The sequence below is a fragment of the Macaca mulatta genome, chromosome 3, assembly GCF_049350105.2.
Source record: "Macaca mulatta isolate MMU2019108-1 chromosome 3, T2T-MMU8v2.0, whole genome shotgun sequence".
Taxonomy (NCBI): Eukaryota; Metazoa; Chordata; class Mammalia; order Primates; family Cercopithecidae; genus Macaca; species Macaca mulatta.
The window spans coordinates 2,944,765-2,972,017 of record NC_133408.1 but is presented as its reverse complement, the minus strand read 5'-3'; the positions used below and the strand labels follow the sequence as shown (position 1 = coordinate 2,972,017).

Below are 27,253 nucleotides of genomic sequence, written 5' to 3'. Positions count from 1 at the left end.
AAAAACAAACAAACAAACAAAAACATAAAACCACAGAACCATATAAAACATATGGGAAATAAAAAGTAAACTAGTAGACATAAATCCAACTACAGTTGATTTTCATTGTTAGTAGTAATTACACGAAGTCATTGCAAATACTGAATTAGGAAATAATATACCATTGTTCTTAGGGGAAATACAGAGTTTGGTTCTTGTAATCCTCTGGTCACAGTTTCAACTATCAACATATAATCTTGTGTTATATGTGTTTAATAATTATTGTTTATTCATTAACATTGAACTTGGCCAACAGTACTACAACTTATGCCTTAACAAAGCTTCTCTAACATACTTATTTTCTCTATAAGGCACATCACAGCCTTTTTGCACTTGGGAACACTGAACAGCCCTTTCACCGCCATGCCTGAGGGCCATTTTAAATGGTAAAGACACCCAAAAAATCACAAAAATGTGAAAATGTGGCATTAAGTAGATTACAAAAAAATACTTATTTACAATATGAGAGCTGAAGCAAGAATGCAGTGTGTGCCTTGTTTAACCTCATCTGGGAACATGCATTTTGGGAGACTCAAATTTCTCACTACTCTGTGCATGTCAATGAATGACCACAAAAATGCCACCAGTATTTCTTTTGAGATTACAAATTAATTTTAGAGAGTAGCTGAATGTGCAAATACAAAATTCATAAAAAATGAGGTCAACTTTATATCAATAATAACATTAAATATAAATAGATTAAATAACCCAATCAAAAGGCAGAGGCTGTCAGACTGGATTAAACAGAAAACAAGATGTAACCAGATGCTCTATAAAGTAGGCATTCTTTATATTCCAATATACAACTAGATTGAAAGTAAACAGAAAGAGATAAATTATACAAAAAACAACCACAAGAAAATTGGAGTAGTCCAACTGCTCTCAGATAAAATAAATTTTAAAACAAATATTGTTATTAGAGATGAAGAGGAACACTTTATATTATGAAAGGTCAACCTATCATGAAGGTATAATAAATAGAAACATGTGTGCAAATAATAACAGAAAGCAAAATACATGAAGCAAAAGCTGACAGAAATGAAGAGAGAAATAGACAAGTCAACAATATTAATTGAATAGTTCAACACTGTAATTTCAACAATGGAAGGAATAACTAGGTAGAAGATCAACAAGGAAAAGGAAAACTTGAATACAATAAACCAATAAAGTCTAGCAGACATCTTTAGGCTATTCCACCTGATGACAGCAGAATATACATTTTTTTGAAATGCATATGCAGTATTGTCTAGGATAGGACATATGTTAGGCCATAAAATAAACCTCCAGTAAATTTAAAAGGACAGAAATAATGCAAAGTATGTATTCTGGCCACAATAAAATAAAATTAGAAATCAATAATAGAAAAAAACTGAAGAAACACACAAATATGTGAAAATTAAACAGCACCCTCTTATATAACCAACCAACAAGTCAAAAAAGAAACCAAAAGGAAAATCATAAAATACATCAAGATGAATGAAAATGAAACCCAAAATACCAGAACTTATGAGATGCAGTGAAAGTATTGCTTAGAGAGAAATGTATAGTTGTAAATATCTGTATTAAGAAAGATCTCAAATCAATAACCTAACCTACTTAAAGATTCTGGAGAAAGAAGAGCAAACTCAAAGCAAGCACAATGAAGGAAATAATGAAGATTAAAGTGGAAATAAATAAAGAATTAAACCAATTCTTTACAAACTCTTTCAAAAACTAAGAAGTATTACTTCCTAACTCATTCTATGAGGCTAGTATTATTCTCATACCATAATCACATAAAGACATCATAAGAAAAGAAAACTACAATACCACTAGCTCTCATGATACGAATGCAAAATACTCAACAAGATACTAGCAAACTGAATCCAGCAACATAAAAGAAGAGTTATACACCATGGCTAAATGGGATTTATCCCTGGGATGCAAAAAATCAATTAATGTAACACAACATATTAATAGAATAAAAAACAAAAATAGCACGATTATAACAATCGATGCAGAAAAAGCACTTGATAAAATCCACCATCCTTTCATGTTAAAAACACTCAATAAGATAGAGCAGGAAATTTGCTCAATTTGTTAAGGGCATCTATGAAGAATACACAGTTAACATCATACTTAGTGGGAAAAAATAAAAAGCATTCATATTGGAAAATAAGAAACAAATTATCTCTATTCACAGATGACATGATCTTATATATAGAAAATCCTAAGAAATTCACTAAAAAACTGCCAGCTCAGCAAGGTTGCAGGATACAAGGTCAACACACAAGAATCAATGGTATTTCAGGCCAGGTGTGGTAGCTCACGTCTGTGATCTCAGCACTTTGGGAGGCCCAGACCAGCCTGGCCAACATAGCGAAACCCCATCTCTACTAAAAATACAAAAATTAGCTGGTCATGGTGGTGTACACCTGTAATTCCAGCTACTCTGGAGGCTGAGGTGGGAGAATCGCTTGAACCTGGGAAACAGAGGTTGCAGTGAGCCGAGATTGCACCACTGCATTCCAGCCTGGGTGACAGACTGAGACACTGTCTCATAAATAAATAATGGTATTTCTATATATTTGCAATGAACAAGCCAAACATGAAATTATTTATAATAGCATCAAAAAGGAAAAAAATACATAGGACTAGATTTAACAGAAGAATTATAAAACTTACACTCTGAAAACTACAAAACATTATTTTTGTTTTTTGTTAAGGAAGATGTAAATCAATGGAAAAGCATCTTCATGAATCTGAAGTCCATGATCCACTCATGTTAATATTGTTAACATGACAATACTCCCCAAGTCAATCTACAGATTTGTCTACTCTCAAGCTAACTTCTCTGTAGACATTCACGAGTTGATTATAAAATAAATATGTAATTACAAGGGACCCAGAATAGCCAAAACAAAATTTAAAAAGAGGAGCAAAGTTGAATGACTCATAGTTCCCAATTTAAAGATTTACTACAATGCTACAGTAACCAAGACTGTGTGGTACAGATATATAAATAGATGAATGAATAAAGTAAAATTAAAAGTCCAGAAATAAACACACATATCTGTGGTCAATTTATTTCTCACAAGGTTGTCAAGACCATTCAATGAGGAAAAAACTATCTCCTTAGCAAATGGTGTGGGGGCAACTGAATATCTACATACAAAAGAGCAAAATTGACCCCCTACCTCACACCATATACAAAAATTAAATGGACTGAAGACTTACATGTAAGTACCAAAAGTATAAAACTCTTAGAAGAAAACATAAGGGTAAATCTTCATGACCTTGGATTTGGCATTGGATTCTTGGATATGATACCAAAAGTACAAGCAACAAAATAAAAAATAGATAAATTGAACATCAACATGGTTTAAAAGTTTTGTGCTCCAAAGGGCTCTACCAAGAAAGTAAAAGAAAAACCCACAGAATGGGAGCAAATATTTGCAAATCATATATCTGATAAGGGGCTCATCAAATATATAAAGAATTCTTTACAACTGAACAATAAGAAGTCCATTAATCCATGAAAAGCTGGGCAAAAAATTTTAAATGAACATTTCTCCAAGGAAGATGCACAAATGGCCAGTACACACATGAGAAATGCTCAACACCACTGTTCATCAGGGAATTGTACCTCAAAACCATAATCAGACACTGCTTCATGACCTTGAGGATGGCTATAGCCAAAAAGTCAGATGACAAGTGTTGGCAAGACTGTGGAGAAATCACAACCATTGCACACTGCTGGCAGGAATGTAAAATGCTGCCAGCAAGTTTGGTAAACGGGCTGGTAGTTCCTCGAAAAGTTAACCACAGGATGCAGGCATCCACTCCTAAGTGCATCCACAGGAGAAATGAAAACATACGTCCACACAAAAGTGCACACAGGAATGCATGAATGCCTGTAGTAACGTTATTCTTAATAGCCAAATGGTGGAAGCAATCCACACGTCCACCAGCTGAGAAAAGGATAATCTCACTGTGGCAGGCCCATACCATGGAGTATTATTGGACCATAAGAAGGAATGAAGTGCTGACACAAGCCGCAGCATGGATAAACCTTGAAGACATTCTAAGCAAAAGAAGCCAGTCACAAAAGAAATACACCCTACATGTTCCTTGTAATACACCCTTTACAAGGAACATGCAGGAGAGGCAAATCCCTAGAGACAGAAAGGAGCATAGTCCCTGCTTAGCGCTGGGTTGATGCAGGGTCCAGGGTGATATTTAATGTACGGGCCTCCTCTGAAGTGAGGAAAGTGTCCTAAAATTGCTCGTATATTATCTGTGAATCTACCAAAACCCATCAAATTATACACTTTAAATGGGTGAATTGTAGGGCACGCGAATTACATCTCAATAGAGCTGTTAAAGAGTCCGAGGCATGGCCAGGTGCGGGGAATCACACCTATAATCCCAGCACTTTGGGGGACTGAGGCAGGAGGATTGAGACCAACCTGGGCAATATAGTGAGATCCCATCTCTACACACTTTTTTTTTTTAATTCACCGGGAGTGGTGGCATGCACCTGTGGTTCCAGCTGTTTAGAGGCTGAGGTGGGAAGGTAGCTTGAGGTAGCTGCAGTGAGCCATGATTGTGCCACTGAACTCCAGCCTGGGTTACAGAGCAAGACTCAGTCTCAAAATAAATAAATAAAATTTTAAAAGTATGGTGCATGACAGAAAGTAGAAAGATAAAGCAGAAAACAGACCAGTCTTTTAGGTGGTCCACGTATTGGAGTTGTCCACATAATGAACATTGGAGCCACGCTCAAGAAATAGCTGAGAAGATGAAGACTTTAACCTGAACACTGGAAGTTATATAAAAAAATGGAAGTTAGGGAACTGGAAAATACTGACACTGAGAACTCAGTGGTTGGGGTTTACAGCAGGTTAGAAGGAAGAGGAGAGAGGATGGGTGCGTATGCAGAGACCAGCACGGAGTCACACTCGATGGAATATCGCACAGCCAGAGCAGCCATTGCTGGAAGAAGGGCTTTTCCTTTCTTAATCAACGATGCTGAATTGGAAATGCAAATTCATTTTTATTTACTTCAGAAGGACCTGCTGCACAGATATGATGTGCACTGTCCCCGAAACCATGGGGAGGGGACAGAGACAAACATTATTGTCTTCACCTTCCAAACTAGTAGGCAGAGGATGGAATGGGGCTTACCTGTTAGATGTGGGATTAATAGCACTTCAAGTCTTCGATAAATGGGTCTACAAAGTGTACCTTTTTAGATGTGATTTTATTGTTAGCGCTTCCTGCTAAAGGATGTCAACATAAAAACTCTGAGCACTAGACCCTCAATTGCAGGAACTGGCTGTGCAACCCCCTAGCAAATGGTCACACAGACTCTCACATACTGCCAGTGACAGGGACCTCATTACCTAGCAAGGCAAGCCACTCTTGATCCCAGAGAAACCCAGAGAGTCTTTGACAAATGCCGCCCCTCAACCTGTGCACGCGTTGGAACTGGGAACCTCACAAGGGAAAATCCCGCTATTCTAACACGAAGCGCAGAAAGTGTCACTGACCTTGGGTGGAAGATGGGGAACTCTCAAGGTTACAACGATGGAAAATTCTTCAGGGAAGAGGTCACACTGGGAGAAAATCCTGGATGCGGGGAAGCTCATGACGTGGGGGGCGGCTGCCGAGAGCTGCAGTCCCCGTGCACCGTGAACCTGAACTATCCTGATCCCGCTTGTGGCGCCATCAGAAGGGACCACCTCCGCCAGGATGTCCAGGGGGCGCAGGTCTGTGGCAAAGAAATCACAGGTAGATTAGGCCAGGACACCCCCAAAAGTGGATACCATGACAGCCAACATGTATCAGCGTGGCAGGCTCTTTACACAGCACCGCAGCCCCTGTGAGCTGTGAACGGCGGTTCTCTCTGTTTCAGTGGCGAGGAAACAGAGGCACATGAGGTGTGCCCGTGTGGCCTCCCCCACTCCTCCTCCTGCTCCTGGGGGATCTTGCACGGCTGCCTCTGAGCTGCAGGTGACACTCCACCCATGGCTGCTGTTTTCAAGTTGGCAGCCAGGCCCTGTGCAGGGTGAGCTGTGCAGGACGAAGGAAGGAATGCATGGCCCCACCGCAGCCATGGGGACCCCAGAGGAAACGCAGGAAGCGGCTGGGAATGAGACCAGGCAGGCCCAGGCTCCTGTCTGCTGGCCTCCCTTGGTTCCCTGTGCTGCCCTCGGGCGCTATGGGAGACTGGAGCTGCTGTGGAGCTGGCGGTGCCTTCCCCTCATCCCCCTCTGGGCATGCCGGGGGGAGCGGATAAGCTCCTGGGGAACCTCGGATTCACAGTTCAAAGTCGGTGGGAACATAATTGATGGGCTGGCCTGGCCTCCTCTGAGGCCGGGTGACAGGGAGGAAAATGGGGAGCGCGGAGGGCATTCGGGGCTAGCAGAGACCTGCAGACCAGATCCCTGGCCCAGGCTGAGTGGCTGGGAGCAGAGCCTGAGGCTGATGCCTGGACCCTCCTCGACCCAGCCACTGCAGCTGGCCCCAGCCTGGGTAAATGCCAGGGCGTGGCTGAATGAAGCAGGTGTTCCCAGAGCTGTCTCCCTTCGTCTGTCAGTCTTGCTGAGGGGCCTTCTGCCTCAGCCTGGCATGGGGGTGTCGGGTCAGTCCACTCTGGCACTCAACCCTCTAGGTTCATCTTCCCCCACGTGCCCGTCCTGGCTGGCATTGCTCAGGGAATGTCATGGCTTTCCTGTGAAGGTCCTGGAAGGGCTTTGGTCAAAGATCTCAAGCAGAGGCCTCCCTCCCGCACCTGCCTGCGTGTGGCAGGGCCCCAGTGAGCAGCTGGAGAGCAGGACTCCAGTCCAGGCCAGCAGAAGGCAGCCCTTCCTTGCACCGCCATGTGCTCACAGTGCCACAGCTGCAGTGACACTCGGGTCCTCTACGTCCTCCAGAGAGTGTGAGCACCTGGGATGGAGCAGGTCTGCAGAAGAGCATACCCTAGAAAAGCATCCCCGTCTGCACACAGGGCGTGAAGGGCACTTCTTTGTGAGAAGAACCGGATGTGACCCAGACGTGCAGTGCAGGAACAGCCGGCAAAGCGGCCGTGAGCATCCTGGCCGGGAGTGGGAAGATGTGACAGGACACACCATGGGCCAAGGATGGAAAGGACGCAGAGGGTCCTGTGGTGGGGGTGTGTGACCCACAGCACCAGAGAGTGTGGGGACATGCAGATGGGGGGAGCACTGTGAAGAGACGGTGGCCTGCTTTAGGACAGGAAAATGTATTATTATTGTTACTATTTACACAATTAAACACAAAAGGTAAGAGTGTGAGGAGGCTTTGCCGCTTCTTGGAAAGACCTTGTGCTATAAAACACGCCACGACATAGGGACAGCAACAGTGGACACTGTGTGTAGAGAGGTCTTTGTACAGGGACCACCCCCGAGGGAGGCCGCTGTGTGTGTCTGGGGGGTCCCAGGCTGACTCTGGGAGGATTCTGGCATCTTGGTGTGGAGGGATTCTGTGCCTCAGGGCTCTGATGTTGGCCCAAACCTCAGGCTGGCCGGGGTGGGGGATGAGACTCCACATTCTGTGGCGTTGTGTGCTGGGTCCCCTGGAGTGAATGGGTCTCTAACTAAACCCCATGCACCCTACCGCCCCCTCCCCCCAGTCTCAGAGATACCCTGCTGCATAGCACTGCCTGGTGCTGGGCTCACCCCCGGGGGTTTAGCTGGAGCACAACCAGGGGCCACCTCCTCATTGAGGAAACATGGGGGCCACCATCCAGAAGGTGTCCTGCCCCGCACTCAGGATGAGCCTCTGCTCTGCTGAGCCCCGGTATAGACAGTCAGCCCATCGCTCGCTGGGCTTTGGCAATCAGGAAGCAGAATCCTGCCCATCCCAGCAAGAGCCTCTTCCTCCACTGTTTAATTAAAACAGCCTCTCCCTGGCTCTGGACCCCATGCTTGCAGTCCAGCCAGTTTTCTTGTGTGCCTCTCAGCCTCCTGGGAGTGGAAACCCAAGGGCAGATGAGTCCGCGACACAGCCTCAGCAGCGCTGGGTGGGGGCCTCTGGAGGTTGACCCGCCCTCACAGCCACCTTGTGGGGCATCCTCCTTGACTCTATCATCCATGAGACATGGGTCCAGAAGCCAGGAATTATGGAATTTCAGAAGGGACTGCAGAGATTAGCTCATTCACAGCCTCAGGCACAGGCCGGGTACAGCCACCGAGGATGGAGAAGGAGGGGGCCGAGTGCTGCTTTGAAATGAAGGAAGGTATTGAATCCAACATAGGAGCTTTGCCTTGAGAAACTAGAGAAAGACAAGGAAATGGAACGCACAGCAAGCAAAAGGAAGGTTGGGGCAGGAGTCCGTGCAACTGAAAACAAAAGGAAAATAGAGGAAATTGATTAAACCCAAGCTGGTTCTTTGAGATCAATCAAATTGATAAACAATATGGAAAACAAAAGGGGATATTGCTAAACAATTGTTGGAAATTAAAAGGCTGATAAGGGAACTCCATAAACAATACCATGTGTGTCTCTTCAAAACCTCAGATACTGTGGACCAATTCCTTGATAGGCACAAATACCAGAACTCATTAAAGAAGAAAAGATAACTCGGAGGTCTGGTATCTAATAAAGGACACCTTCCAACACAGAAAAACTACAATTTCCTGGAAAATACTACGAGTCCTTTAAAGAAGAAAAAAATGTCAATTCTACATCATCTCTTTCAGAAGATAGAAGAGGAAAAACACTCTCCAACTCTTTTCATGAAGGCAGTGTTACCAAACCAGGCAAAGGCATTGCAATAAGAGAAAACTAGAGACCAACCACCCCCATAAATGTAGACACAAAAATCCTCAATAAAATGTTAGCAAATAAAATCCAGCAACATGTAAAAAAGACAATATGTTGTAGAGATGGGGCCTGGCTATGTTGCCCAGGCTGATCTCAAACTCCTGGCCTCAAATGATCCTCCTGCCTTGGCCTCCCAAAGTGCTGGAATTACAGGCATCAGTCACCACACCCAGCCTAGAAGGGAACTTTTCAAACCAGATAACACTAGTCTGGAAAAACCAGCACCAACACTATTCTTGGTGGGGAACCCCCTCCCTCTAAGATCGGGGTGTTAGTGCACGTGCTGGCCTCCTTGCTCTGTAAGATCAGGGGTGTTAGTGCACGTGCCGCCTCCTTGCTCCATAAGATCAGGGGTGTTTGTGCACGTGCTGGCCTCCTTGCTCTGTCTGCTGGGAGGGCTGGGAAACGACACCGAGTGGTGTGAGCACACCTTGCTCCCGATCTTGGCTTCTAAATGCCTTGGTCCACCGCAGGGTTTCCTGGAGAAGCGTCTGATTCCACAGATGAAACAGGGCAAATCTGAGATGAACTTGAACCCAAAAGTAAGAAAGGTCAGGGAAGGGCCAGGCGTGGTGGCTCACGCCTGTAATCCCAGTGCTTTGGGAGGCCAAGACGGGCGGATCACAAGGTCAGGAGATCGAGACCATCCTGGCTAACACGGTGAAACCCCATCTCTACTAAAAATACAAAAAATTAGCCGGGCGTGGTGGCGGGTGCCTGTAGTCCCAGCTACTTGGGAGGCTGAGGCAGGAGAATGGCGTGAACCCGGGAGGCGGAGCTTGCAGTGAGACGAGATCGCACCACTGAACTCCAGCCTGGGTGACAGAGCGAGACTCCGTCTCAAAAACAAAAACAAAAAACAACCAAAAAAAGAAAGGTCAGGGAGGGACAGCGTGTTGAAAGGGCACCAGGGCCAAAATGAAAGAACGTGAGGGCCAAAGTTGGAACCACTGCAACCACAAAATACATAGTGATGATATTGGACTATAACTCAAGTAATAGATAAATATTCTTTAGTCCACACCCAGGTAAATAAATAAGGAAGCAGACACACAGGAGAGCAGGACAGCTCCTCCTCCCGGGAGATTTCAATTAGCAAGTGTGGAAGGAACAGGGCAGAGAATCCTCAACAGCGCCCCACAGGGGCTGCACGGGGCAGGCTCCCGGAGGGCGCCAACACTACCGGGCAAATGCCTGGGCAGATGCAGGACAGCTGCTAAGTCTCAGACATGACCAATTACAGAGGGAAACAGCGGCACCGCAAGGGATGGGACGGGCCACGTCCCCTCCGTGCCCCGCGGGCACTGCTCCTGTGGGATTCCTCCCCCAACGCGATGCCCGCTGTGACCACAAGGAAACCTCAGGCAAGTCCACACCGAGGGGCATTCTACAAAACACCCAACCAGTCAAGGTCACTGAGGCCCAGGTGAGACTGGGCAACAGTCACAAACCAGAGCAGCCGAGGAGACCTTTCCGCCAGCGCCATGTGGGGTCCTGAGCAGGGCCCGCGGGAAGCCGGTGCACCTGCTTAAAGCCTGTCCTGGGTGAGAAGAAACAGACCAGCGCCGCTTTCTCAGAGCTGGGAACTGACCTGCGGTGGCGTCAGGAAGCTGGTGAAGGGTGATGCGAACTCCGCTTTTCAACCACTATTCCCTAAAACCATTCCACGAGGTCAAGCCACACCTCACAAGCAAAGGCTGCCGAGTGCTCAGTGCTGGGCACCTGCTGTCCTGTGCTACCCTCGCCACCCCTCCATGCTCCACCTGCCCCAGGCCCGAGTCGGCGAGAAAGACTCCTGCTGTACCTGCCTTCCCATCCCGGGTTCTGCTCCCGCACCCTCCTCCTCATCCCAGGTTCTGCCATTGTGTCTGCTTGCTGTGGATTGAATTGTGTCCCTCAAAAGGTGCCAAAGTCCTGACCCCTGGCACATGTGAATGTGACCCTATATGGAAATAGGGTCTTTGTAGGTGACCAAGTTAAGAGGAGGCTGTTAGGATGGGCCCTACTGCAATATGCAATATGCTTTGTGTCCTTATAAAAAGGGGAGATTTGGACACACACACACACACACACACACACACACACAGAGAGAAGCTGTGTGAAGATAAAGGTGGAGCTCAGGTGAGCCCACTGTAAGCCAAGGACCCCAAAGATAGCAGCAGCCCACAGGAGTGAGGGGAGCGGGATGAGACAGTGCCCCCTGCAGCCTCGGAAGGCTGCAACCCACGCTGTCCACACCTCGATCTCAGACCTCTGGCCTCCAAAACCATGAGACACGGAATTTCTGTTGTGTGACCAGCCAGTTTGTGGTGCTGTTTGTCACGGCAGCCCAAGGAAAGGAACACATTACTGCATACAAATCACGACTCACGTTATCTTTATTTAGAACCCAAACGAACCTCTCCCTAACCTTTGAATCACAGGGGCACACGATCTTCTTCAGCAGCCTAGAAACCCAAGGCCCAGCAGAGCCACCCGCAGGCACCCGCTCCCCATAGCCCGGCACACACAGACCACGCCACCCTCCACGTGAGCCTGGGGAGCAAAGCAGCACAGCCTGACCTGCACCTCAGCTCTTCCTCCTGAGTCTAAAACACACACGTGCCCCAGGCCAATTCCAAGTTTTGTAAACTGAGCAACAGCTCTTGGGAAACAAAAACACAGCTACTGTTTATTCTCCTGGAGCTGGCTGTACACCCCAACAAGGAAGGGAGGGCCTGCTGAGCCTCCTGTCTGGACAACACGCGCCTGGGAGGAGTATAAAAGCCCCAGAAACCCGATCACCTCACTCACTCCCTCACCCACTCCCTCCCATCTCGCCCAGCCCAACCCCCAGCACTGCAGCGTCCACCATGTCCGTCTGCTCCAGCGACCTGAGCTACAGCAGCCGCGTCTGCCTTCCTGGTTCCTGTGACTCTTGCTCTGACTCCTGGCAGGTGGATGACTGCCCAGAGAGCTGCTGCGAGCCCTGCTGCTGCGCCCCCAGCTGCTGTGCCCCGGCCCCCTGCCTGACCCTGGTCTGCACCCCAGTGAGCTGTGTGTCCAGCCCCTGCTGCCAGGTGGCCTGTGAGTCCAGCCCCTGCCAATCAGGCTGCACCAGCTCCTGCACGCCCTCGTGCTGCCAGCAGTCTAGCTGCCAGCCAGCTTGCTGCACCTCCTCCCCCTGCCAGCAGGTCTGCTGCGTACCCGTCTGCTACAAGCCTGTGTGCTGTGTGCCCACCTGCTCTGAGGACTCCTCTTCATGCTGCCAGCAGTCTAGCTGCCAGCCAGCCTGTTGCACCTCCTCCTCCTGCCAGCAGGCCTGCTGCATGCCTGTCTGCTGCAAGCCTGTCTGCTGCAAGTCTGTCTGCTGTGTGCCCGTCTGCTCTGGGGCTTCCTCTCTGTGCTGCCAGCAGTCTAGCTGCCAGCCGGCTTGCTGCACCTCCTCCCAAAGCCAGCAGGGCTGCTGTGTGCCCGTCTGCTGCAAGCCTGTCTGCTGCAAGCCCATCTGCTGTGTGCCTGTCTGCTCTGGGGCTTCCTCTCTGTGCTGCCAGCAGTCTTGCTGCCAGCCGGCTTGCTGCACCTCCTCCCAAAGCCAGCAGGGCTGCTGCGTGCCTGTCTGCTGCAAGCCTGTGAGCTGCGTGCCTGTCTGCTCTGGGGCTTCCACTTCATGCTGCCAGCAGTCTAGCTGCCAGCCAGCTTGCTGCACCACCTCCTGCTGCAGACCCTCCTCCTCCGTGTCCCTCCTCTGCCGCCCCGTGTGCAGGCCCGCCTGCTGCGTGCCCGTCCCCTCCTGCTGTGCCCCCACCTCCTCCTGCCAGTCCAGCTGCTGCCGCCCGGCCTCCTGCATGTCCCTCTTCTGCAGCCCTGTGTGCTCAGGTCAGAAGCCCAGCTGCTGATGGACACGCCCCCCAGTGCCAGCCAGGCTCAGCTCCCACCTGGAAGCTGATAGTCACGTCCTGAATTGCTCCTGCACTTTGACCATTTCCCGGTGTCTGCTATTGAGCTGGACAGTGGAAGAACTGAATGTCTATACTCAATGCTGCAGCCCTTTTGCGGGGTGGGGGTTGCTTCTAGAAAGTTCCCATGGCAGTGGCCTCCCCTCCATATCTCCTACTTCTCGTGAGGGTCAGCTCAGCCTTGACCCGTGAGGTCTCTGTCCTCCTGGCTCAGAGCCCCAGAGCCTTCTTTGGAGGCCCTCACACTGACCAATAAAGGCCCTGAGACTGCAATGGTGCTGGCATCCAGGTGTGTTGATCGATGTCTTGGCTGGAACTCATGGCCATGGTTTTCTCCTTTATGCACAACCCTCTGCTGTCCTTCAGTCCCCTGAGTGTTATCCTGTGCCCATGGGTGTGTGGCTTCCAGGGGTCCAGGCTAGACGGACATGGGCAGGGGGGAGCCTTGCAGCCCTTTGGCCATTTCAGGCCCTTGGGTTTGTCCCTAACCCTCCTGTGTTGTTTGTCATGTCATAGTTCTTTTTGCTGATTTGCTTTTTAAATTCTTCTTCTGCACAATACCTGTCAAATAAGAACGGTGTCTTATAGCGCCATGCTTGCCTAGAGTGTATCCAAATGCCCCCCTAGCTTCAAAATCAGTAGTCTTCATCAACATTGCCTAAAATCCTCTTGTGCCCTGTGCAGACATCACTGGTGTGGTGGGAGGAACACAGGCTGGCGATTGGAATCGGGTCTCTGTCACTTCCACCCTGTGTGAGCAGAATCATCTCCTCGACCCTCCAGCCTCTCTAAGGTCAGAGAAATAGGACTCCCTCTTTCAGGTTTCCAAATGGAGTGGTAAGAATGACAGACAGCACGTGTAACCACAGTGAGCCCAGGGCCAGTGGACTGGCCAGAGCAGGATGGGCTGAGGAGTTTTAGGCATTTTAAGAAGTCTTTAAAAATTATATTTGGAATAATGATGTGTTGTAACCACTGGAAGAAGTGCCAACTATTCCAATGATTATAAAACATACTCATAAAGCAATGATGATAAGATCAGAAAGAATTTCCATGCACAGGTGTCAGAGAGTGGCCTGGGAACTCAGTTGCAGTGGAGGTGGAGTTGTGAGGACAGACCCAGAGCACTGGCCACATGGAGTCACAGTCCCGGGTGGAAGGGAGTGCACAACTCACAGGTGAACAGACAGATGTGCCAGGGTGGGTGAGGGTGGGCACAACTCACAGGTGAACAGACACACGGATATCCCAGGGCAAGTGAGAGTGGGCATCTCACAGGTTAACAGACACACAGGTGTTCCAGGGTGGGTGAGGGTGCAAACCTCCTGGGTGAACAGACACAAGGATGTGCCAGGGTGGGTGAGAGTGGGCACCTCACGGGTGAACAAACACACGGATGTCCCAGGGTGGGTGAGGGTGCAAACCTCATGGGTGAACGTGCCCATGGTTTTCAGCAACACAACTCAATGTGTTGATTGCAACCCATGGAACCAGAGAGTTAAAAATAACTCCAGAGAAGGGGGATTCTGTGGAAGAGTCTTCATTAAACTACAGTGCTATCTCCCTTCCCGTGAGCTGAGAACACTGCTGGTTGAGGTCCTTTGTGTCTTTTTTTTTTTTTTTTTTTTTTTTTTTTTTTTTTTTTTTGAGACGGAGTCTCGCTCTGTCGCCCAGGCTGGAGTGCAGTGGCGCAATCTCGGCTCACTGCAAGCTCCGCCTCCCAGGTTCACGCCATTCTCCTGCCTCAGCCTCCCGAGTAGCTGGGACTACAGGCGCCCACAACCGCGCCCGGCTAATTTTTTGTATTTTTAGTAGAGACGGGGTTTCACCGTGGTCTCGATCTCCTGACCTTGTGATCCGCCCACCTCGGCCTCCCAAAGTGCTGGGATTACAGGCGTGAGCCACCACGCCCGGCCAGTCCTTTGTGTCTTTACCAAACCTCACTCTGTCTTCAGAAAGTAGTTTTCTAGGAGGTGTATAGAAAAGTTGAGAAACCACTATAAAACAAGCTGACTTAGGGGATATTTATACAAAATCCCATCCAACAACAGTGGGATGTGCATTGTTTAAAGTGCACATGGAACATCCACCAACGTAAACCACCGGAGAGACCTGAGTGCAAGTCTGAGTGTCCTCAGGAGGGATGAAATGACAGGAGGGCTGAGTGTGCTGCTTGACCACACAGAATTGGAAATCATTAACAGAAAGACATTTAGAAAACTGCCACATACTTGGAAATTAAATAACACACTTTAAGACCTATGAGTAAAAATATAAATCACAATGGAAATTATGAAATATCTGGAATAAAATCAAAATGAAATCACCACATATCAATACTTGTGGGATGCAGCTAACAAAGCGTGTAGAGGAAAATGCATAATAATTTGCTTTATCAGAAAAGAAGGCCTAAAATCAATTATCTGAGCTTCCAGCTTCAGAAGCTAAAGAAGCATATGTTGAAACCCAAAATAACTAAAAATAATAAAATAATCAAGAATTTAAAAACTCCACTGTGTTTGTCCATTTTGCACTGCTTTAAAGGAATACCTGAGACTGGGCACTTTATAAGGAAAGGCCCGTTGCTATCTGGCTCCTGGTTCTACAGGCTGTACAAGCATGGCACCTGCTCAGCTTCTGCTGAGGTCTCAGGATGCTTTACTTATGGTGGAAGGTGGACGGGGAGCAGGCATCACATGGTGTGACAGGAGCAAGAGAGACAGAGAGGAGGAGTGCCAGGCTCTTGTGAACAACCAGCTCTCCATGAAGTAACAGAGCAAGACGTCACTCATTATTGTGGGGGTGACACCAAGCCACTCATGAGGGAGCCATCCCCATGATCCAGTCACCTCCCACTAAGCCCTGCCTCCAACACGGGATCATGGTTCAACATGAGATTTGGAGGGGACACACATCCACCGTATCACCTACCAAATAAGTGGACAAACAGGGAAATAAATAAAACCAAACCTAGTTTTTTTAATAGACCAATAAAACTGGCAAATTTCTAACTTTACTGATCATTATAAAACAAGAGGACAAATAAATTACCAATATTAGGTGTTATGGTTTGGCTGTGTCCTCACCCAAATCTCGTCTTAAATTCTCACATGTTGTGGGAGGGACCTGGTGAGAGGTAATTGAATCATGGGGGTGGGTCTTTCCTGTGCTGTTCTCATGATAGTGAATAAGTCTCACGAGAGCTGATGGTTTTATACACGGGAGTTTCCCTTAACAAGCTCTCTTCTCTTGTCTGCCACCATGTGAATTGTGCCTTTCGCCGTCCACCATGATTGTGAGGCCTCCCCAGCCATGTGGAACTGTGAGTCCATTAAACCTCCTTCTTTTGTAAATTGCCCAGTCTTGGGTATGTCTTTATGAGCAGCCTGAAAATGAACTAATACATCAGGAATGAATAAAAGGTTGCCACTACAGAATCTGGAGATATTTAAAGGAAACCAAAGAAATAATGCAAACAACTCTGTCAATACATTCAACAGCTTAGATGAAATAGGCAAATGACTGGAAATATATAATTTATGAAAAGGGATACAAGAAGAAATAGAAAATCTGAATAGTCCTTTATCAGTTGAAGAGATTGGATTCATAATTAAAACCCTTCCCAAAAAGAAAATGCCAATCCCAAATGGCTTTGCTATTGAATTCTACCAAGTATTTAGGGGAGAAATAAAACCAATCTAACCCAAACTCTTCCAGAAAACTGTGGGGTAGACACAGCGTCGGCGAGGGTGCTAGGGATTAGGGGACGGAGGCTGAGGCCTCACGGGTGGCAGGGGCTCCCTTTGTGGGCTCTTGCCACAGACACAGGCCCCTGGGATGAGAGGGGGACTCACGGAGGAACAGCCACGCCTTGGCCCTGAGACGGCCTTGCAGGGAGGGGAACTGAAAATTTACCTGTTGGGGACAGTTGCCTACTTACTAAAACCGTTCCAGCTACCACCACAGCCCCTGGAAGGCCATCCCCCCAGAAAATCCCCAAGGTCTCAGCAGGGCCTTGTCCACCTGTGCCCTCCAGTGTCGCCCATGTCAACCTCACCTCAGAGGGGCCTGATGCACAGCCCTGCAGGTGCGAACTCTGGGTCCTGAAAGCCCAGGTGGAACCTGGTGTCCCCAGAGGAGGACCTGGGGCAGTGCCGGTTTTGGGGAATCACGTGCATCCATCCACCCACTCCACGATGCTTTTGTCCCCATCGAGCCCCTTGTCTCCTATGCAGGTGCAGCAGCTCCTCACTCTCCCCTCGCATTGCTGCTAAACCAGCAGAACCCTGGGGCAGGTGGCACACAGAGAGAGTGACCAGGCCCAGAGGCCGCAGTGCCTGGACCCTAAACCAGCTTCCCGGCAGGTGACCCTGCAGGGTGAGCTCTCCCAGGTGGGACAGTGGGTGACACGGTCCTGGGGTCTGGAGAGCCCCACAACCCAGGGCAGGGCAGCGAATGACCAGGCTCGGGAAAACCCAGGCATGGAGACTGAGCCGGGACTGAGCCTTCCTGGGAGTGACCGTGAGTCCCACCTGGTGGCCTCCCTGGAGGAGTTATGCCACTGTCCCCTGTGACTTCTCGGTTAAGTCACTCATTCCTAGAAACAGTCATGTCTGGAGGAGACCAATGTCAGCTCAAAACCATGTGTCCCCAGGAGCACAACAGGAAAAGAGAATCAGGTGACCAAGGGGAGTTTATTTGGGAGCAGGAAGAGGTGCTGACAGGTTCAAGTCAAGGTCGAGTGACCCGAGGCAGAAAAGCTGGGAGGGAGGACAGGGGACCCAGCAGGCAGGTGAGCACCTGCTAGGAGGCAAGAGCTGGGAAGCTGCGTGGATGGGGGCTCCTGGGAGCAAGGGGGAGGTCACCTCAGCATATAGGGGCCCCGTCCCAGGTGGGGGCAACCTCTAACCCGAGTCAGGACCAGTTGGTCCTGGGGATGTGCCCATCAGCAACTGGACTCCTGGCCTGAGCCAAGCCCTCAGCAGGCCGGGCGGGAGCACACGGGGCGGCAGAGGAGGGACACACAGGAGGCCGGGCGACAGCAGCGGGGCTGGCAGGAGGAGGCAGGGGCACAGTAGGAGGAGATGGGCACGCAGCAGGTGGACCTGCACATGGGGCTGCAGAGGAGGGACATGGAGGAGGAGGGTCTGCAGCAGGAGGTGGTGCAGCAAGCCGGTTGGCAGCTAGACTGCTGGCAGCATGAAGTGGAAGCCCCAGAGCAGATGGGCAGAGAGGAGACAGGTTTGCAGCAGACAGGCTTGCAGCGGACGGGCACACAGCAGGACTGCTGGCACGGGGAAGAGGTGCAGCAAGCCGGCTGGCAGCTAGACTGCTGGCAGCATGAAATGGAACCCCCAGAGCAGATAGGCACACAGCAGACGGACTTGGAGCAGACAGGCTTGCAGCAGACGGGCACACAGGAGGACTGCTGACACGGGGAAGAGGTGCAGCAAGCCGGCTGGCAGCTGGACTGTTGGCAGCATGAAATGGAACCCCCAGAGCAGACGGGCACACAGGAGACGGGTTTGCAGCAGACAGGCTTGCAGCAGACGGGCACACAGCAGGACTGCTGGCACGGGGAGGAGGTGCAGCAAGCCGGCTGGCAGCTAGACTGCTGGCAGCATGAAGAGGAATCCCCAGAGCAGGTGGGCACACAGCAGACGGACTTGCAGCAGACAGGCTTGCAGCAGACGGGCACACAGCAGGCCTGCTGGCAGGGGGAGGAGGTGCAGCAAGCCGGCTGACAGCTGGACTGCTGGCAGCACGAGGGTGTGCAGGAGCTGGTGCAGCCTGATTGGCAGGGGCTGGACTCACAGGCCACCTGGCAGCAGGGCCTGGACACACAGCTCACTGGGGTGCAGACCAGGGTCAGGCAGGAGGCCGGGGTGCAGCAGCTGGGGGCACAGCAGGGAGGCTCACAGCAGCTCTCTGGGCAGTCGTCCACCTGCCAGGAGTCGGAGTAAGCGCTGGAGCAGACGGACATGGTGGACGCGGCCATGCTGGGGTGGGAGGAGGTGAGCTGGGGGAGGTGTGAGTGAGTGTGGGAGTGAATGAACGAGTGAGTGAGCTGCTCAGGGCTGTGGGGCTTTTAAATCCCTCCCTGGCGTGTGTTGTCCTGACAGGAGGCTCCAGAAGCTTCTCTTCCTTGTTGGTGTTTAGAGCTGGTGGCTGGAGATGTGTCATTTGTGCTGGTTTATCTCTTTGTTTTCCCCTCATTAAACTTGTGTGTATGTTGCAGGGCTCTGTTTCTTCATCAGTTTTTATTTTGGCCCCAGAAATGTGGTGGAAAATATTTCAAGAAAGCTTTTGTTGAGTTGAAGTTTTAGAGATGAAGACTTCTCTAAAGGGAGGAATTCTAGTTTCACCTACCCTGTGTTTGGACTGATTGGATATATTTTATTACTTTTAGCATATTAAAACATAAATATGTAGAAAAATATGCATTTCTTATAAAATACAACTGGCACAGAGGGTAAGACGAAGCTAAGTGGCCCTCCTTTCAACCCCTCGTGCCTCGTAAGGGGAAGAGAGTCGGTATCTGGTGGATCCACGCTTTACCTTTGTCTCTTCAGCTCTTCCATGCCACCCTCAGAGGCCTCTCTGTTTTATTTGAAGCTGTGCTCTGGGTTTTCTCCATGTTTATTTCATCATGGTGACAGATCAAGTGCTTTTTCACATATGGTGATTTTAGGACATGCATTTTAAAATTTCTGTCTTGCCTGGCTGGGCACGGTGGCTCACCTACCTGTAATTCCAACACTTTGAGAGGCCAAGGCGGGCAGATCACGAGGTCAGGAGATCGAGACCATCCTGGCTAACACGGTGAAAACCCGTCTCTACTAAAAATACAAAAAAATTAGCTGGGTGTGGTGGTGGGTGCCTGTAGTCCCAGCTACTCAGGAGGCTGAGGCACGAGAATGGTGTGAACCCGGGAGGGAGAGCTTACAGTGAGCCGAGATCGTGCCACTGCACTCCAGCCTGGGTGACAGAGTGAGACTCCATCTCAAAAAAATAAAAAATAAAAAGATTTCTTTCTTGCCTAAAAATGTATTCAACTTTACTCTCACACTTATATGATAGTTTAGCTGGATATATAATTCTAGTTTTAAATCAGAATTATTATTATTATAAATAATAATAAAAAAAAATCTGTTTTCTCAAAATGATGAATCCGTGTCACCATTTTTCTGTGGTGTCCAGTGTTGCTGATGGAAGACTGACGCTGGTCATTTGTCATTTTTTATAGTTTGTCTCTCTCTCTCTCCTTTTTTTTTTTAACTCTCTGGGAACATTTGGTTTTCTTTTTATTCTTGTTTTGTTTCTCTGAGTACGCATAATTTTACTTTCTGTGGTTAGAATTCATTGAGCCTTTCAATGTGGAGACTCAGGAAGTGTCTTGCACTCTTAAAAATAACTCTTATCTCTCGAGGTCTTTCCTTTTGTGACTTTGATTGTCTCATGATGAATGAAACACATTTTTGGCTCACTGTAATGATGTTCTGTTGAGCATTTAAACATTTTCCCCTCATTTCACTGGACATCAGTTAAGCTCTGCTCATTGGTGGCAGTTCATTTGATTTTCTGAGTAAAAGACTATTTTATTCTAGGGCACTGGGGTCCTGATCCAGTTTACATCCTCATTTGTTTCCATCTGTTTCTCTTTTCTACAAATATATAAAGGATTTTAAAGAGCCTCCCTTTCTCTTAGACAATTTTGATTTTATTTTTTTATAACTCTTTGAATATCCTTTCAGTGATTAGTAGAGGTTGTGGAAGAACTGTAGGCTTAACCCACTTTCTGGGACTGAAGGACTCGATGCTCCTTTCAGGAAATGACAGGAAAGCCAGGAAGGCTAGGATGACATTGTATTAGCGGGTGTGCTACAGACACTCACAGTGCAGGTGCAGTCTCCACACCAGCCACAGTGTGAGGGGCGACTCTGCAGCCCATTTTGACAGACGCAGAAATGCTGAGAAGATAAGTCACCTTGAAAGAGGATAGCTGGCCAGCAGTGAACCCAACAACCAGGAGCTCTCGCTCCTTTCCCTCATGGCCATAAATGGCTCCGTTCCGTCACAGAAGAGTGTGTGCTTCCTGAGTGGCAGGCAGGGAGGGAGGTGGTCCTGAGCCAGTGGGATGTGGTAAGGCTGACGTGGCTTCTGGGACAAGCCCTGGGGCCTGTATGATAATTTGCTTTACTTTCCCCACCGCTGTCTCTGGCAGCCTCCTTAATCGAATGGGCATGGTGATTCCTCATCTCTTTGTTCCTATTTGTGATCCACGCCCTCTGTCGCTCCCTTCTCCTGGTGTCTGAACCACCCATCACTGTCCAAAGTGTCTTTCCACGGTCATTGCTGTGCCCACAACACCTCCAGGTTCTCAGTGTGCCCGATCTAAGTCCACACCCTGCGCTTGGTGGAGACGTGTCTTTTTGGATCATGGAACTTTTCATGGGGCCACCACAGTAGTTTCCACAGACAATCGAATGATCACACCAACCTTTCTTTTCTTTTCTTTTCTTTTCTTTTCTTTTCTTTTCTTTTCTTTTCTTTTCTTCTCTTTTCTTTTCTTTCTTCCTTCCTTCTTTCTCTTTCTTTCTCTTTCTTTCTTTCTCTCTCTCTCTCTTTCTCTCTTTCTCTCTTTCTTTTTTTTTGATACATAGTCTCACTCTGTCACCCAGGCTGGAGTGCTGTGATGGTGCAGTCCCCGCCTCCCAGGTTCAAGCGATTCTCCTGCCTTAGCCTATCGAGTAGCTGTGATTACAGGTGTGGGCCACCACATCCAGCTTCCTTCCTTCCCTCCTTCCTTCCTTCTTTCCTTCCTTCCTCCCTCCCTCCCTCCCTCCCTCCCTCCCTCTCTTCCTTCCTTCCTTCCTTTCCATCTCTCTCTCCTTTTCTCTTTCTTTCTCTCTCTCTCTTTCTTTCTTTTTTTGTATTTTTAGTAGAGATGGGGTTTGGCCATGTTGGCCAGGCTGGTCTCGAACTTGTGGCCTCAAGCGATCCATCCGCTTTGGTCTCCCAAAGCGCTGGGATTACAGGTGTGAGCCACTGCACCCGGCCAGATCACATCATTTCTTAACTCAAGCGGACACTCTGGGGATCTGAGTGAGCTGAGCTGCAGAGATTAAATGGCCCTGGCTGGGGGAGGGAGGTGATGGGAGGGAATGTGAGTCTGGAGAGCAGGGTGGCCCACGGCTGGGTCTTCTGCAAGTGACACACATTTGGATTCTTCTTTTCCGGAACGTAGTCTTTTGTTTTATTTGACTCTCTTTCGCCATGGCTGGCTGCCCAGCACAATGCTGGAGACACGATGACAGCAGCCTCTCGTCTTGTTTCCAAAGTTAACAAGAGCACCTCCCGCAGCTCCATACTAAGCCAGTGTTTGACACAGCCTTGGTCTCAAGCATGCAGTGTTTTTTCACGCTAGGTTACCAGGAACTTTGCCTCAGGCTTTTAAGGAAAGAGTGTTTGTTCGTGTGTGTGTGAATGTGTGTGTATGTGTGTGTGTATGTGTGTATGTGTGTGTGTGTGTGTGTGTATTGTGTGAATGTGTATGTGTGTATGTGTGTGTGTGTGTATGTGTGTGTGTATGTGTGTGTGTGTGTGTATTGTGTGAATGTGTGTGTATGTGTGTGTATGTGTGTGTGTGTGTGTGTATGTGTGTGTGTGTGTATTGTGTGAATGTGTGTGTGTGTGTGTATGTGTGTGTGTATGTGTGTGTGTGAGTGTGTGTGTATTGTGTGAATGTGTGTGTGTGTGTGTGTATGTGTGTGTGTATGTGTGTATGTGTGTGTATGTGTGTGTGTGTATGTGTGTGTGTATGTGTGTATGTGTGTGTGTATGTGTGTGTGTATGTGTGTATGTGTGTGTATGTGTGTATGTGAATGTGTGTGTGTGTATGTGTGTGTGTGTGTGTGTATGTGTGTTTTTTGTGTGTGTGTGTGTATTAATCTACTGAGAGCTCCAGTGGCTTTTCTGCTTCTATTTTATGAGTATAGTTAATGATACCCTTTGTAACTTTTGATCTAAGATATACATTACTTGATAATGGCTCATTATCCCCTTTTTCCCAGCCTTATTGAGATATAACTGACAAATAAGAATTATATAAATTCAAGGTGTACAACATGACGTCTTGAGACATGTACACATTGTGTGATGATTACCACGGTCAAGCTAATTAATATGTCCATCACCCACGCAGTTACCTTTATTTTGTGATTAGACATTTAAGGTGGACTCTTAGCAGATTTCAGTGTTACTGCGTTGCATTCTGTGTCACGGCCAACTGTCCCCGTGCTGCACACGAGGTTTCCAGAACTGACTCATCCCGCACAGCGGAACCTGCATCCTGTCATCAACACCAAAGTGGATGAAGCACACAGTTCTCGCACACCTGTATTAATAATCGCTGAAAGGATATGTAAAGAGTTATGAAAAATGAAAACTCCCTGCACCCCCGGCCCCTGTGAACCCCGACTCTACTCTCTGCTCTGCTGAGCTTGGCTCTTAGATTCCACATATAAACGAGGTCTGCAGTATTTGTCTTTCTGTGGCCTGGGTCACTTCTCCTAGCATAGTGTCTGCAGGTTCATCCATGTTGCCACAAAATGAGAGGATCTCCCTCCTTCCTTTTTTTTTTTTTTTTTTTTTTTTTTGAGATGGAGTCTCACTCTGTCACCCAGGCTGGAGTGCGGTGGCGCGATCTTGGCTCAATGCAAGCTCTGCCTCCCGGGTTCACGCCATTCTCCTGCCTCAGCCTCCCAAGTAGCTGGGACTACAGGCGCCGCCACCACGCCCGGCTAGTTTTTTGTATTTTTAGTAGAGATGGGGTTTCACCGTGTTAGCCAGGATGGTCTCGAGCTCCTGACCCCATGATCTGCCCGTCTCATCCTCCCAAAGTGCTGGGATTACAGGCGTGAGCCACCGCGCCCGGCCTCTCCCTCCTTTCTATGGCTGAGTCGTATTCCATCATGCTTATACACCACATTTTCTTTATCCACTCATCTGTTGATGGACACTTATGTTGCTTCCGTATCTCGGCTGTTGTGAATAGTGCTGCAGTTAACATGGAAGGTCAGGTATCTCTCTGAGATCTGGCGTTAATTTGTCTTGTATATACAAGATTGCTCATCACATGGTAGTTCTATTTTTAATTTGCTGAGGAGCTTTGATACTGTCTTCCATAATAGCTGTATGTAACAGCTTAGTTTTTCTTTAACGTAGGCACATAGAATCTCTTACTTTATCTTTTTAAATGGGATTGATTTACAGTCCTCTCTCCCTCTCTCTCTCACATACACACACACAATTGTTCCTGGTTTTGGCATCAGGATGTCACCAGTCTTACTAGAGGAATTCAGAAGATCTCTGGCTTCTTCTGAGCTCTGGAATATTTCATGTATCACAGGAAGGTCTTATATTGAAGGCTGATGATATACACCTTTAAAACATCTGAATCTGCCTTCTGAAGAATATCTTTCAAGACCATTTCCATATTTTCCTGGACATCATTGTATTAAAATTTTCATTTTATTATTCAGTATTGGTAATTTATACTTTTTAGAACACAGTACATTTCATTTATATTTTCAAATTTTAGGATATATATATCCATGCTACTTTCTTTTACATAAAAACAAAAATCTCTGAATCTGTGGGCATGTTTATTTTTCTATCTTTAATGTCTGCTTGTTTTTATTAGACTGTATGTTTATTTTCTTTAGATTTTCCTTGATGAGCATCTGTGGATTTTTGTGGACATTTGAAAAGAGGGGGTCGTGTTCCTTCTTGTTGGAGATTGTTGAATAAAAGTTTCAGAAAGCGTTGTGGGTGGTAAACTTTCTGGATCCCTGTTGTTTAAGAACAGCCTTCCCACTGACACCTGCCACAGCAGAGTCTAGGTGCGGAATTACTTCCCTCTGCCTTAGGAGAGGTTGGGCCACGAATGTGTTTCATATTTGCACAGCTTTAATCTTCTTGTGAAGCTTTTACTTTTTCCAGAACCTGGCACTCTTCTCTCCTTCTTGTACTTCATTCATTTCACCAGACCCCTCCCCAGTCACTGTCATCAGCTGTGTTCATGCCCTCGGTCCCATCTTCTTTTAGTTCAAGGAACTTTTATTCCCATATAGGTTTGATGATTTTCTTCCATTCTTGGCTTCTCTCCCCGCTGTGATCCTGGTTAGGATCACAGACCCTGAGTCTCCTGGGTTCATCTCCCTTAGACCTCATGCTTTTCTTGGCTTCATCTCTTTGTCCTTCTGCATCGGGTCTCAGTCAATCATTTTCTGAACTGGGGGTCATGGTGTCAGCTCTTCTGCCTTCAGGGTCTGTCATGCAGACTGTCATTGAGTTTCGTATGTTCAGAGTGTCATGATATCAGTCTCCAGAAACCCAAGGTGTTTTCCTTTCTTCTCCTTCTCCTTTTTGTTAGCACTCTCTTCTTGTTTCATGGAGTAACGACCTCTTTGTTTCCTGCATCATTGTTTGTTTAGACTTTGCTTCTCTGTCATGCTGTGATTTCTTCATGTATCTGAGGACCCTTAGTTGTTGTTCACGTTTTTAAGTGAGGGTCTAAATTGTTTGGCTTTCATTGCTGAAAGGTTCTCTGCGTGTAGACACGTGTATTCTTCTCACAGAGCAGACACTGGGGCTCTCAGGAGGAGGCCTTGTCTGCTGCTGGCTAAGTACAGGGGCTTTGGTTCATTTTGGCAACCAGAACTTCCTGGGGTGAGGTCTCTTTCTCTCCATACTAGGACCCAGTCTGGGAGCCTCCTGGGCCACCCCTGCCCTGCCTAGCTCTTCTGCTGGACTCAGGGCACCAGGCGGTTCTTCTTTAGAACTCAACCCTCAGTTAAAGACGCCTGAGTGCCCATGGCCGTCCTCCTGTGCTGTCCCTGTGTCGGGTCTCCGGGAAAAACCATTTGTCTTCAGTCCTGCTTCTGCCTCTCTTTCTGTTGAATTTTACAGTCAAGAAAGCCTGATCTTTCTGTCTTGCCTGTCCCAGAAAATCCTTAGTGACCTGGTCTGCAGACGGCATGCCTGTTTTCTATCACTGTTCTGGCACCATTCATTTTTGTTTGGATGAAGGGGAGATGGAGGCATTGGCGAGTAGCCAGCCCAAATAGGGCTTAGGCTTTTAAAAAAAATTTACCAAGAGAAAATTCACAAACCATGAAGCTCACCTGCTGCAAGGACATATTCCATTTGTTTTTAGCATATTCCCAGTGTTTCTCAGCCATCATCAATATATAATTTTAAAACATTCCCCCCTCCAAAAAATCATACCAGTCAGCACCATTCCCCATGTACCCCTCCCCCAGCCTCAGGCACCTACTCATCTACTTTCTTTCTCTGTAGATTTGCCCATTCTGAGCCTCTCATACAAATAGAATCTCTGTAGATTTGCCCATTCTGAGCCTTTCATACAAACAGAATCCCACCAGGTTTTATACCAGGGATGCAGGGATGGTTTAACATTCACAATTCAACAAATATGATACACCACATAAACAGAATTAAAAACAAAAATCACATGATCATCTTAATAGAGGCAGAAAAAGCTTTTGACAAAATCCAGCATCTCTATGATTAAAACTCTCAGCAAAATCAATATCCAAGGGATATACCTCAATGCAATAAAAGCCGTCTATGACAAACCCACAGCCAACATAACACTGAGTGGGGAGAAGTTGAAAGCACTCCCTCTGAGAACTGGAAAAAGATAGGGATGCCCACTCTCACCTCTTATCTTCAATATAGTACTGGAAGTCCTAGCCAGAGCAATCAGACAAGAGAAAGAAATAAAAGGCATCCAGATCAGTTCAGAGGAAGTCAAACTGTCACTGTTTGCTGATGATATGATTGTACACCTAGAAAACCCCAAAGACTCCTACAAAAAGCTCCTAGAACTGATAAAAGAATTCAGCAAAGTTTCCAGATACAAAATTAATGTACACAAATCAGTAGCTCTCCTATACACCAACAGCACCTAAGCTGAGAATCAAATCAAGAACTCAATCCCTTTAACAATAGCTGCAAAAAAATAAAATACTCAGGAATATACCTAACCAAGGAGGTGAAAGACCTCACAAGGGAAACTACAAAGCACTGCTAAAAGAAATCATAGACAACAAACAAACAGAAACACATCCCATGCTCATGGATGGGTAGAATCAATATTGTGAAAATGACCATAGTGCCAAAAGCAATTCAATGCAATTCCCATCAAAATGCCACCATCATTCATCACCGAATTACAAAAAAAATTCTATAATTCATATGGAACCAAAAAAGGGCCCACATAGCCAAAGCAAGACTAAGCAAAAAGAACAAATCTGGAGGAATCACATTACCTGATTTCAAACTATACTATAAAGCCACAGTCACCAAAACAGCATTGGTATAAAAATAGTCACATAGACCAATGGAACAGAATAGAGAAC

General features: G+C 47.6%; 3 protein-coding genes across 14 annotated transcripts in view; 1 reads left to right on the top strand and 2 right to left on the bottom strand.

Moving 5' to 3' along the window:
- TSPEAR (thrombospondin type laminin G domain and EAR repeats) overlaps positions 1-27,253 on the bottom strand; it is a 228,583-nt gene that overhangs the window by 75,189 nt on the left and 126,141 nt on the right. For all 8 annotated transcript variants that reach the window (XM_077995537.1, XM_077995538.1, XM_077995536.1 and 5 more), the window contains one exon: positions 5,571-5,791. In XM_077995537.1, the coding sequence (XP_077851663.1) occupies positions 5,571-5,791 (221 nt within the window). The remainder of the gene's footprint in view (positions 1-5,570; positions 5,792-27,253) is intronic.
- On the top strand, positions 11,500-12,746 carry LOC100427887 (uncharacterized). 2 transcript variants are annotated; one of them, XM_077995661.1, is made up of 2 exons: positions 11,603-12,362; positions 12,477-12,746. In XM_077995661.1, exons 1-2 carry the CDS (start codon positions 11,721-11,723, stop codon positions 12,744-12,746), a joined length of 912 nt encoding a protein of 303 aa, XP_077851787.1. In that variant the 5' UTR covers positions 11,603-11,720. The 2 variants fall into 2 exon arrangements, with proteins under 2 accessions (XP_028701092.2, XP_077851787.1); XM_028845259.2 differs by having other exon boundaries at positions 11,500-12,746.
- On the bottom strand, positions 17,785-18,804 carry LOC711745 (uncharacterized). Of its 4 annotated transcripts, none has more exons than XM_077995678.1 (2): positions 18,082-18,804; positions 17,785-17,856 (listed from the first exon to the last, which is right to left on the bottom strand). In XM_077995678.1, exons 1-2 carry the CDS (start codon positions 18,802-18,804, stop codon positions 17,785-17,787), a joined length of 795 nt encoding a protein of 264 aa, XP_077851804.1. The 4 variants fall into 4 exon arrangements, with proteins under 4 accessions (XP_077851804.1, XP_001102966.3, XP_014988246.2 ...); XM_001102966.4 differs by having other exon boundaries at positions 17,785-18,189; positions 18,343-18,804; XM_015132760.3 differs by having other exon boundaries at positions 17,785-18,231; positions 18,484-18,804.

Coding starts and splice junctions, on each gene's coding strand:
- LOC100427887 (XM_028845259.2), top strand. CDS start 11,721: ATGTCCGTCTGCTCCAGCGACCTGAGCTACAGCAGCCGCGTCTGCCTT.
- LOC711745 (XM_001102966.4), bottom strand. CDS start 18,804: ATGGCCGCGTCCACCATGTCCGTCTGCTCCAGCGCTTACTCCGACTCC. Junction 18,190..18,342: donor TGCCCGTCTGCTGCAAGCCT/GTCTGCTGCAAA, acceptor GTCTGCTCCAAG/TCCGTCTGCTGTGTGCCTAT.